The following is a 13,062-nucleotide window of genomic DNA, read 5'->3' on the forward strand; positions in this document are numbered from 1 at the left end:
AGTAAAATTTTCGACACATGACAGTCGCCATCATATACATATCTGAGCGGCCGGGACGGGCAAAAATATCTGAACTCGCCTTGTCGCCTTGACAATAAAGGCATGTTCAGATCGCTACTATATCAGCTATCAGATGGCAACTGGGCAAAGTATGTTCTTTAACACATTCGCGAACACGACTGCTATAGCATAAGCGTAGTTTTTTAGGGTTCCGTAGTCAACTAGGAACCCTTATAGTTTCGCCATGTCTCACTGTCCGTCCGTCCGTCCGCGGATAATCTCAGTGACCGTTAGCACTAGAAAGCTGAAATTTGGTATCGATATGTATATCAATCACGCCGACAAAGTGGTAAAATAAAAAGTGAAAAAAAAAAACCTCCCCCCCTCTTACATGTAAAGTGGGGACTGTTTTTTTTTTTCATTCCAACCCCAACGTATGATATATTGTTGGATAGGTATTTAAAAATGAATAAGGGTTTACTAAAATCGTTTTTTCGTAATATTAATACTTTCGGAAATAATCGCTGCTAAAGGAAAAAAAGTGTGTCTCCCCCCCCCCCCCTTTAACTTTTGAACCATATGTTTCAAAAATATGAAAAAAATCACAAAAGTAGAACATTATAAACACTTTCTAGGAAAAAATTTTTGAACTTGATAGGTTTAGTAGTTTGCGAGAAAAATACTGAAGACTACGGAGCCCTACACTGAGCGTGGCCCGACACGCTCTTGGCCGGTTTTTATTTGTTTTCCTTGGCCTGTGACAGATGACGTCACTAGCCGTCCGTGAAGCCGTGAACGTGTTTAGTGCCGTATAAATATGAAAAGCAATCACCTGAGCTACTCCACCGCTGAGCTGCTCGTAACACCGTACTTGCGCTTCTAACTCTGCGTTCCTTTTCGATAGTGCAGCGAGCTCCTCTTTCAACGTGATCGATTCTTCTGTAACAATTTGAGTTTGAAAATGAGGATAAACTAGGTTGAGCTATCTTGGGATAGATTTTCGGTTGTTGATAATGATTGCAATCCTTTTATTGCAATCATTATCAACAACAGAAAATTGCTTGATCGAAGCCAGTTACAGAGAAGTAAAAAGAAAGCTTCGATCGTAACCAGGTTACGAAAAAACTTTGGTTATATAGAGGGCCGAAGGGGACCTGTTGTTTTCTACAGGTCCCTGGATCAATAGAAAGTCAGTTTGAATTACTGAATCGTTATTTATTGATATTTAATATTTACAATAACATGTTTATGAATCCGTGTCTGTCAGAAGAGTATCAGTGTGAAGTCTCAGTTTCCTATGCATAGACAAACTGAGCTTCTAAATTTAAAACTTAGTCAAGCATGAGTCGATTGCATATTTAACCTTCACAATAACAGGACCGACACAAACGAGCAAACTATTAGAATTAGTTCGGTATGTTCAAGATATTTTTCGTTCCCCGAAAAGCGACGAGCAAATATCAAGTTTCATTTGGCACATAACTTCCGAAAACGTTATTGAATACCTCGCATGTTCTTATTGCCACTAGCGTTTTTCTACGCTACCGACGCTTATTAAATTAAAATTATACGTTAACGTTAATTATGACAAGTCTTACCACTCCCAGCGTCCAAAGGTTGGCCTCCAGATCTTAACTCGGCGATGGTTTGTGCTAGAAGCGCGTTTTCTCGCTCCAGGGCTTTTAGGGCTGCTCTGTCGCCAGCGTTTGATGGAGCCTGGAAATAAAGAAGGTACGTATTAGATGTATTCTGAAGACACAAGTTACACCATTGCCTCTTTCACGTTCAACTTCGCTGTCAAGATCGCGGCAAGTTTAGTTTAATATTACTTTATATCGCAGAATATATAATAGTAAAAGTACAAAAGCCACCTACCTACATTAACAATTTTCTTACCTACATTAACTAACGGACCGCACGCGAGCAGCAGCTATTGAGTTGTATTGAGCCGGGCGAAGGTCGTCCCCACTTTTGGGCCGCCGGCATGTACTTGTAGCTAGGCGAAAGAATCGCGGAGGGAGTCTATATAAATATGTTATTTTTCTGTGGGATATGGGAAATTGTGGCGTAGGCGAGAGGCTGGCAACCTGTCACTGCAATGTCACAGTTTCGTTTTCTTTCAACCCCTTATTTGCCAAGAGTGGCACTTCAAGCTTTAGTAGTTTCATGTGTTCTGCCTACCCCTTTATGGGATACAGGCATGATTGTATGTTGTATGTATAACGTGAAATAAACATTTCTCTTTTATATATTACAAACAGAATACAATCACAATTACTATACTTCATTACCTACATGTCAAGTCTGTGCGATTATAGTCCATGGACTTATGTTGGTAGCGCAAACTTTTTGTTCGCAGTGTCTTCTCTAGTATTATACCAGAGGCGGCTCACTCTGCGATTCCGTCGCCGCGCTACAAGTACATGCTGGCGGCCGCGAGTTCGCGGCCTAATCAGGGGTGGCGCGCATTCTCACAAAACGCACGTTAGCACTTTCTATTGTTACTATGTGTCGCTAGTTTTTCATAGGTTAATATGCGATATCCGCGTGTGGAATGGCTAATAATGCTTAGTTTAATAAAATTCATGAATAAAATAGGACAATCTTATCGATCTAACTATTAATTCTGTCATTTATGTCCCACGGAAAAGTTCAATAAGGCTTGTGACTTAAACAAAAATATATAAATACTGTATATACCTAGAAAGTACCCAAGACTTGAATATAATAGCATAACATTTTGTCTGACTATTAATTATTTTTAATCCATAGGCAACCCTAGCGTCCGACGCTGCGCACGTGCGGCTCGTTTCTTTGTAAGAATTTTGTAGGCATTTAAAAAGGCGGCATTTCGTGAACATCAAAGTAGTGGGCCTTCTGTACTTGTACTATTATATATTCTGTGATTATACCTCAATGACGTAAATGCAAGAGTGTTTGCTAGATGTGTACCTGGCTGGGAGCATTCTTGGCGGGGCTGAGCGGTGTAGCCGGAGCGCCCAGGTCGGACAGGCGGCTGCCGGCCGTGAACGTGAACCCCACGAACGGCAGGTGTAGCCCCGAGAACGCTGATGACGCTGACGGCGGTGGCACTGCTTCTGACAATCTGAAACGATATAAAAACACAATAAAATCAAGTCATTTCCACTAACAAGTCAGTGGAGCTAGTAACAATTGTTCTATGAAAACGGACGAGCTGTATCCTCGTAAGGCCCACCATAGTCAGTTTTCCCATTTTTAATTTGAACCTTATTCTATAAATAAATTGGTAAGATTTTCGTTTGTTTCAAAAATCAATGTAACAATTGAAATTCTACTTTATTCAGTTCATGGAAGGTTCAAAATTAGATTGCAATACTATGTACATTGTAATGTACATTGGGCCTTACGACGATATGAAGATTCATAAAGCCTGACCAGATATATATAGTCATAGGGCTTACGGAAAAAAACTGCATTTTATGCAGAAAGCAAACCACTTTGCACAGTGATACTAGGGACCAATACAAATGATTTCATCCGAGGAAACACGATTTTCATCCACTAGAATTCAAGATGGCGGACATTTTCCAAAATGGCGGCCGCACATTTTTAAAAATTTATAGAATCATAACGGTTGCACCGATTTTGATGGTTGAGGTGTCTATCAGTTTGTATTGAAGAGTTTATTAATATAAAAAATTAAAGTCATAAAAAAATTAAGATGGCGGCCGAATAATAAGAAAAAATTGAAATTTTTAAACTTTTTTTTTCATTCTCGTGAAATTTACCAATAAATTTTCTTTGACATGGCCACATTTTTATATATTTAAATTAAACCTAATAATATTATCTACATAATAAAGTAAAAATCATGAAAATCCGTTGAGAAGTTTTTGAACTGTACCCATTTCAAATGGAGCGCGCGGATTTAAAAGACGTTTTTGCACGTGATGTAAAACATTTTGGAATCATAACGGCTGCACCGATTTTAATGGTTGGGGTGGCTATCAGTTTGTATTAAAACGTTTATTAATATAAAAATTAAAAATCATTTAAAAAATTAAAGATGGCGGCCGAATAGTAAGAAAAATATGAAATTTTCAATTTTTTTGTATTCTCACGAAATTTACGAATAGTTTTTCTACGATATGGTCACATTTTTATTTATTGAAATAAAATCTGATAATATCATCTGCAAAATAAAACAAAAAACATTAAAATCCGTTCAGTACTTTTGAACTATACGCATTGCAAATGAAGCGCGCGGGTTTGAAAGACGTCTTTGCACTTGATGTGATGCATCGTATCGTTTGGTACCGCTATACACGCAAGACTGATTATTTATTTTGGTCACAACTTACTATATTACTGTTCAGAATCAATGTTTTTAGTATTTATATACATTATTAGTTTTTTATTCCGAGTTTAGGTATATTTAGATAACCCCCGTAAACTTTGATGATCATAATTTTTATTTTAATACCTACCTAAAAGAACTTACATACATACATACAATCACGCCTGTGTCCCATGAAGGGGTAGGCAAAGCACATGAAACTACTCAGGTTTCAGTGCCACTCTTGGCAAATAAGGGCTTGAAAGAAAACGAAACTGTGACATTGCAGTAACAGGTTGCCAGCCTCTCGTTACGCCACAATTTAACCCATATCCCACAGTCGCCTTCTACGACACCCACGGGAAGAAAGGGGGTGGTGAAATTCTTAACCCGTCACCACGGGCAAAACCTAAAAGAACTTAAATGCACATAACATAACATTTGTATTAATAGCAATTGTCCTTTCCGAGAACTCCAGAGATAATTCTCGACAACTTCTGTAGGGGCTACAGAAATATCTATGTATAAAATAATTTATTTTCTTTTCTCGTCTACTTAGCCTACGTTTGGAGATGGTCTGCTTGTTATAGACAAGGAGCGTATGTTATTGTAATGCTGACGATGTTGGTGGGATGCTGGTTATTAATTTTGGTTGGAAACAGTTCCTTGCGCAACAATTTCACCGATAAAGAATCATATATAGGCCGCAGGTGAACTTTTCAAGCTTGGCCATTATTCCTCCAGGAAAACACTGACAGCCAACAAGGCTTTTTACAGAAACTGTAGCCTGTTGATGTTATTAGTGTGGTGAATTTTTTGTCTAAACAATTTACTTCCTCAGAGAACATTTGCTCTGCTATTTCAGGGTAAACCATAGGAACGTAACCGGAAGAAGCCGATAGCCTCATTGTATCTCAGGGACTCACGCGTATCATCAAATCTTCCGATACATATGTCTTGGTATCTAAATAAAAACTACTGAAGTCTGAAGTACGAGTGAAGGATAGACGTAAAGTCAGTGGCCAGATTCGGGTTTGGACCTAGCTTAGAGCCTCGAAAGGTCTTTGCCTCATGAAGAGGCCTCGAGTGAGTTCAGGGTGCTAAAGTCCACGCTTGCTCACTAAAATATGTGTTAAGAACGGTTCCAATTTGGCATTTAAGCATGGGATCTATGGAGCTCATTATATTGGGAAATTTCAAAGTCTTGTCTAGTATATTTTCTTAATATTTCAAAGGAGAATAACCTGCCAGAGTATAAGTTATAAAATAGCTGTAATTGTTACTTTCCTCTTTTGTTACTACATACAACATGTACGGAAAATGGTAACAAAATAAGAAAAAATGGTATGGGACACTTTGGACACTGGAAGACCGACTGCTCTTCGTGGTTTTTACGCCTTTACGTATGACACCACTTCTTTTTTCAATACAAAAAGAAAAAATCATGTTCTAAAACTTGAAGTTATACCAGCTTTGATAGAAACATCGCAGTAACTACAAAGTCTTCCTGGAGGAATAATCGCCATGATTGAAAATTTCACCTGAACTTGGTGAGCAAGAAACTGTTTACCACCAAAAATAAATTAGTAACCATCATCGGCACTTGCGCTCCGTGTCGTATAACAACGCCCCATATTCTGGATATTACTTATATGCCTATGCCATCACCCTGGGGTTGGAAGACGTACAATGATAGTTGAGTACTGCAGTGGTCTGAAAACAGGGAGATATGGTATGAATGGGTATACTTGGTCAATTGCGGTTGTGAAAAAGGCTGCTAAACAATACGCTGTACGTGTTGTGGGTCTACCCTGCGCAATGCAAATAATGCAATGTAACATTTGCAAAGGCAGCTGCCGAAAAAAAAGTATTTTGCAAAAATGATATTATAAATTATTCATTATTTCCTTGTATTTTGATATTATTTTGTATGACTTTTATCTTTCAGTATAACCTAGACGAGAAGCAAAAAATAAGTTTTGTATTAATATATGTTTCCGTAGCCCCCTACAGAATTTGTCGGAGATTATCTCTAGCCTTGAAAAGGAGAAGTGATACAAATGTTATGTGTACCTGTTGAAGTTCTTTTATGTATTAAAATAAGAATTATGACCATCAAAGTTTACGGGGGTTATCTAAATATACCTAAACTCGGAATAAAAAACTAATAATGTATATAAATACTAAAAACATTGATTCTGAACAGTAATATAGTAAGTTGTGACCAAAATAAATAATCAGTCTTGCGTGTATAGCGGTACCAAACGATACGATGCATCACATCAAGTGCAAAGACGTCTTTCAAATCCGCGCGCTTCATTTGCAATGCGTATAGTTCAAAAAGTACTGAACGGATTTTAATGTTTTTTGTTTTATTTTGCAGATGATATTATCAGATTTTATTTCAATAAATAAAAATGTGACCATATCGTAGAAAAACTATTCGTAAATTTCGTGAGAATACAAAAAAAATTGAAAATTTCATATTTTTCTTACTATTCGGCCGCCATCTTTAATTTTTTAAATGATTTTTAATTTTTATATTAATAAACGTTTTAATACAAACTGATAGCCACCCCAACCATTAAAATCGGTGCAGCCGTTATGATTCCAAAATGTTTTACATCACGTGCAAAAACGTCTTTTAAATCCGCGCGCTCCATTTGAAATGGGTACAGTTCAAAAACTTCTCAACGGATTTTCATGATTTTTACTTTATTATGTAGATAATATTATCAGGTTTAATTTAAATACATAAAAATGCGGCCATGTCAAAGAAAAATTATTGGTAAATTTCACGAGAATGAAAAAAAAAGTTTAAAAATTTCAATTTTTTCTTATTATTCGGCCGCCAGCTTAATTTTTTATGACTTTAATTTTTTATATTAATAAACTCTTCAATACAAACTGATAGACACCTCAACCATCAAAATCGGTGCAACCGTTATGATTCTATAAATTTTTTAAAATATGCGGCCGCCATTTTGGAAAATGTCCGCCATCTTGAATTCTAGTGGATGAAAATCGTGTTTCCTCGGATGAAATCATTTGTATTGGTCCCTAGTATCACTGTGCAAAGTGGCTTGCTTTCTGCATAAAGTGCAGCTTTTGACCATAATTTCGCCGTAAGCCCTATGACTAATATACGCGCCATGTTGCGGAAATTCATAAGAACTATTTTCTTCATACTAAACTTAACTGTCACTCCATTCATCAGAATAACAGCGACCTCCTGACAATAGTCATACCAAGGACGATTATAAAGGACCAGCAGAGTCCATACTAAATACCGTACCCCGTTGGCAGCCGTAAATCTATGTCACTAGATGTCACTAAGAGTGTCATTTGAATAAAAATGTCGTTTTTTTTTAAAATACGTACGCGGTAGTTCAACGGCATTACAAGTGATACAGTGAAAAATATATAGATGACGCTAGGGGCCCGTGTCATGTTTCAGTCCCTGTTTACAACGCAAACCATCGTTCTTATTTTGAATTATGACAATCATGCAAAAGAGTACCATACTGTCAAATTTTCTATCTCTTTCATTTTGAGCGTGACGTCAATGATTAGTAATATTACTTTCAATATATTTAAAATTTAGATTTTAATGAGGCCATTTCGAACGGTGTTTATGATAGATATCATGTTGACAATCAATCTCCTGACCGTCTCGCTCATACCAATCCTATCCTATATTTGAACGAGTGCGACCGAAACAGTTGAGTATTATTAAAGATTTTTGAATGTCTAAAATCTTATTGGTACTTAGTTGTCGAAAACCCGCTTTTTCCATAAAGTGTTGGCGCGACGTCAAGTGGGTGATAGGCGTACGAGCAAGTACGCGTTGGATGGTCGACTACTATGCGCAGCGGTTTTTACGCGTACTTACGGTGACACACAATCGAAAAAGGTCGTCGAGCCATAAGTACGCATACCTGCTCGTATCGTACGTTTATCACCCACTTCAGACTGCGTTTCGATCGGCGTTTAGCGTCAATGATTATCAGCTCGGCTTCATGGCTTTACGAACCTTAGCTCGGACCATCGAATATGAAACTTATAAATTTCTTTATACACAAGGGTATAAAGAAGTTTATAACCAGGTGCTCCATGACACCATTGCACCAATCTGTCGCCAGCACCGCTACACTTCAACGGCCAAGTCACACAACATCCATACTAATATTATAAATGGGAAAGTGTGTGTGTCTGTTTGTTTGTCCATCTTTCACGGCAAAACGGAGCGACGTATTGACGTGATTTTTTAAGTGGAGATAGTTGACTGGATGGAAAGTGACATAGGCTACTTTTTGTCTCTTTTTATATCCCCCCACTTCCTTAGAATGGAGGATGGAAGTTTGTGGAGAGATTTTCGAATTTAAAGAGAGCGAAGCCGCGGGCAAAGGCTAGTTAACTATAATAATAAAGAAATCGCAGTAAGGAACTTTATGTAGATTTCATTACTTTTTAGAGATAAACAAGCAGCTCCATCGAGACGGCTATTTTTTACAGAATGTTTTTGGTGGGATATACATAGGCATAGGTATATAACACTAACAAGGTATCTATTGTCTTAGTCCGTTTTCACATTATCCGATCCGATATCGGATGTCGGAAGGATTTAAATGGAAAAAATCCAAGATAGCGCCTGTAATGTATGGGGTATCAGTCCTACATCCGATATCGGATCGGATAATGTGAAAACGCATTTAGTCTCATTAATTATTACTTATGTCAGAGTTTCACTAATTATTTCCTTTTATTCATTTATTATCTCAGTTTAGGTTTATACGAGTACCAAACGAGTAGTATACGAGTAGAAAATATATTACCAAAACAATACAAACTATCATTAATTTATTATAAAAACGTAATCCAAAGTGCCACACCTGGCGGCCTAACTATCCGCGTTGTGTCCAAGACGAAGCCTGACCGACGAAGCTAGCAAGTCTCTCTACATGTTAGCTGAAATACTGTCAAACCATTCACTGTGATTACTCAGATTATTATAAGCAAAATGATCTTCGAATGAACTTTCTGGACAATTGAGATGCATGGGCGCAGTCAAAACCAGCTCGCCCCTTCAGCCGTGTCCCGTTGAAAATCGGAAAGATTCTTTTCCTTAGCACATTTAATGTTTACAAATTGGATTCGCCTTCTGTCACCTAAACTGGTAATTTTATGTATGAGGTCATTGGTCATACAATTATTAATTTATACAGTTATTAATTCTGTATCTCTACTCGCATTGCTGCTGCGATTGTAAAATATTTAATATCCATATATTATGAATATTCAATAAATCATACAATGACATTTGTGATGTGACACATCTGTTGGCACAATGATTGCGTTTTGTTGAACGTATTTGAGCTCAACATATAGGTTTATTATCACTAAGTATATTATATTAATGAACAACGAAACGGATGTGACATTTTCCTAGTCCACCAACGTCATCTAGTCGTTTTATTTGGCAATAATTAGACAACATGCGAACAAACTTAGCCAGCGAAGCGATCACAACTACGTCGAGGGCGACCAAAAAATATAATTTGTAAAAATTGTGTTTTGAGCCAATATTTTGATATTATAATAAAGTTTTTTGATAGTTATTCATAGTATAATATAAAAACAAGTAAAAATATGTGTAAAAATATGTTTTTTTCCACTCCCGGGTTACGAAACAACGCCATCTAGTTTTAAAGCATAAACTAAGCTTTTTTCAGGGGTACGCTTTTTTGTATGGGCTATATCAGTCTAGTATTAAATGGTCCTTGGTCATACTATATTTCTATTCTGGTCAGCCTTTAACCCACAGAACTTAATTTAGATGGAAGAAACAAATTCATATATTTGTATAGGGGCCGAGCGTGTCAAATTTTGTACTGAAGTTGATTCTTGCCTGTAATTTTAAATATGTCTCAGGCTCTTGATTGTTCATAATTTTTGTGTTGTTGCAATTGAATATCACGTAACGAGGCATTTTTTATGTTTTGGTTGACTTCAACTTACAAAAATTGACGCCCGAATGCTGCAAGCTGCGAGTAAAAACGGACAACTCAGTGGATTTCACTGAGTTCATTTGACACGCTAAGTAGATACGTTTGCTTGATCTATGTATGTATGTATAAGCTTTATTGTACATAAAGGAAACAAAAGAGACACAGTTACAGAGTCAGTAATATACAATGTAGGCGGACTTATCCCTTAAAGGGATCTCTTCCAGTCAACCTTTGAGGAAATGAGTAGAAGCGAATTAACGATGAGTGACGAATTCAAAAATGTACAACCACTAAAAGAATTAAATGCAAATTTTGTATACACATGGTAACAAATATATACATATACAATTACATTAATACACCAATATATACATATATAATAATATAATAATAAATAAACAAATACTCATAAAATATATATTTATATAGGTACTTAGACCAAAAAGTATATGGATATTAATTCGAACCACAAAGCAAGACGACAATTAAAAAAAAATTGATAAAAATTAAAGAAAAAGAAAAAGAGAGAAAAAAAAAAAAACAATCCGATAAAAAAAAAAAAATTAAGTGTCGGAAAGCCATAGTTTTTTAACACGCTTTTATTAGGTCGTCGTGTATGTAACTATGTATGTAATGGAATCTGCGGAGGCTAATTTAACCATCTTCCAGGAGTCGTAGTGTAATGAAAATTGGCAGCTATATGTAGTTCCGATGACAATACAATAATATGGTACTGTTGAGCTGATCTGATGATGGAGTCGGAAGATATGAACTGGAACTACATGATGGAACCTCGTATCATAGCCGTTTTTGGGTTTCTTAGAAAAGTCTTGTAATGAACTTTGACTACAATTAGGTTTCAAGGTCTGATGATGAAGCCGAAAGATATGAACTGGAACTACATGATGGAACATCGTATCATAGCTGTTTTTGGGTTTCTTAGAAAAGTCTTGTAATGAACTTTGACTACGATTAGGTTTCAAGGTCTGATGATGGAGCCGGAAGATATGAACTGGAACTACATGATAGAACATCGTATCATAGCTGTTTTTGGGCTTCTTAGAAAAGTCTTGTAATGAACTTTGACTACGATTAGAATTCAAGGTCTGATGATGGAGCCGGAAGATATGAACTGGAACTACATGATGGAACATCGTATCATAGCTGTTTTTGGGCTTCTTAGAAAAGTCTTGTAATGAACTATGACTACGATTAGGTTTCAAGGCCTGATGATGGTGCCGGAAGATAAGAACAGAAAAAAGGGGGGGCTCGAGGAGGGAAGCATGAAAGAAAGATCAACGTAGTATTTAAAATAAGTTGGGTTAGCGTTTTCTTGTGACCTTTCAGAGCAAACAAAGGGGGCTCGGGGGGCGAAGCCCCCCGCATAAAAGAAAGATCAACGTTGTATTTAAAATACGTTTGGTTAAGGTTTTCTTGTGATCCTTAAGAGTAAAGAAAAGGGGGGCTAGGGGGGCGAAGCCCCCCGCATGAAAGAAAGATCAACGTAGTATTTAGAATAAGTTGGGTTAGCGTTTTCTTGTGACCTTTAAGAGCAAACAAAGGGGGCTCGGGGGCGAAGCCCCCGCATGAAAAGAAAGATCAACGTAGTATTTAAAATAAGTTGGTTTAGGGTTTTCTTGTGTTCCTTAAGAGTAAAGAAAAGGGGGGCTCGGAGGGCGAAGCCCCCCGCATGAAAGAAAGATCAACGTAGTATTTAAGATAAGTTGGGTTAGCGTTTTCTTGTGACCTTTAAGAGCAAACAAAGGGGGGCTCGGGGGCGAAGCCCCCCGCATGAAAGAAAGATCAACGTAGTATTTAAGATAAGTTGGGTTAGCGTTTTCTTGTGACCTTTAAGAGTAAACAAAGGGGGGCACGGGGGGCGAAGCCCCCCGCATAAAAGAAAGATTAACGTAGTATTTAAAATAAGTTGGGTTAGCGTTTTCTTGTGACCTTTCAGAGCAAACAAAGGGGGGCTCGGGGGGCGAAGCCCCCGCATAAAAGAAAGATCAACGTTGTATTTAAAATAAGTTGGGTTAAGGTTTTCTTGTGATCCTTAAGAGTAAAGAAAAGGCCCCCGCATGAAAGAAAGATCAACGTAGTATTTAGAATAAGTTGGGTTAGCGTTTTCTTGTGACCTTTAAGAGCAAACAAAGGGGGGCTCGGGGGCGAAGCCCCCGCATGAAAGAAAGATCAACGTAGTATTTAGAATAAGTTGGGTTAGCGTTTTCTTGTGACCTTTAAGAGCAAACAAAGGGGGGGCTCGGGGGGCGAAGCCCCCGCATGAAAGAAAGATCAACGTAGTATTTAAGATAAGTTGGGTTAGCGTTTTCTTGTGACCTTTAAGAGCAAACAAAGGGGCGCTCGGGGGCGAAGCCCCCACATGAAAGAAAGATCAACGTTGTATGTAGAATAAGTTGGGTTAGCGTTTTCTTGTGACCTTTAAGAGCAAACAAAGGGGAGCTCGGGGGCGAAGCCCCCGCATGAAAGAAAGATCAACGTAGTATTTAAGATAAGTTGGGTTAGCGTTTTCTTGTGACATTTAAGAGCAAACAAAGGGGGGCTCGGGGCGAAGCCCCCGCATGAAAGAAAGATCAACGTTGTATTTAAAATAAGTTGGTTTAGGGTTTTCTTGTGTTCCTTAAGAGTAAAGAAAAGGGGGCTCGGAGGGCGAAGCCCCCGCATGAAAGAAAGATCAACGTAGTATTTAAGATAAGTTGGGTTAGCGTTTTCTTGTGA

General features: G+C 37.7%; 1 protein-coding gene across 9 annotated transcripts in view; it reads right to left on the reverse strand.

Moving 5' to 3' along the window:
- The window catches only part of LOC125236902 (serine/threonine-protein kinase Genghis Khan), a 102,821-nt gene that overhangs the window by 65,127 nt on the left and 24,632 nt on the right, over positions 1 to 13,062 (reverse strand). For all 9 annotated transcript variants that reach the window (XR_007178250.1, XR_007178249.1, XR_007178248.1 and 6 more), the window contains 3 exons: positions 2,953 to 3,106; positions 1,599 to 1,716; positions 833 to 939 (listed from right to left, as the gene is read on the reverse strand). Coding sequence is in view for 1 of the 9 variants with exons in the window: in XM_048143821.1 (XP_047999778.1) it covers positions 833 to 939; positions 1,599 to 1,716; positions 2,953 to 3,106 (379 nt within the window). In the remaining 8 variants the exon portion in view is untranslated. The remainder of the gene's footprint in view (positions 1 to 832; positions 940 to 1,598; positions 1,717 to 2,952; positions 3,107 to 13,062) is intronic.

This window comes from Leguminivora glycinivorella, chromosome 20, assembly GCF_023078275.1.
Source record: "Leguminivora glycinivorella isolate SPB_JAAS2020 chromosome 20, LegGlyc_1.1, whole genome shotgun sequence".
In the NCBI taxonomy this organism is placed as follows: domain Eukaryota; kingdom Metazoa; phylum Arthropoda; class Insecta; order Lepidoptera; family Tortricidae; genus Leguminivora; species Leguminivora glycinivorella.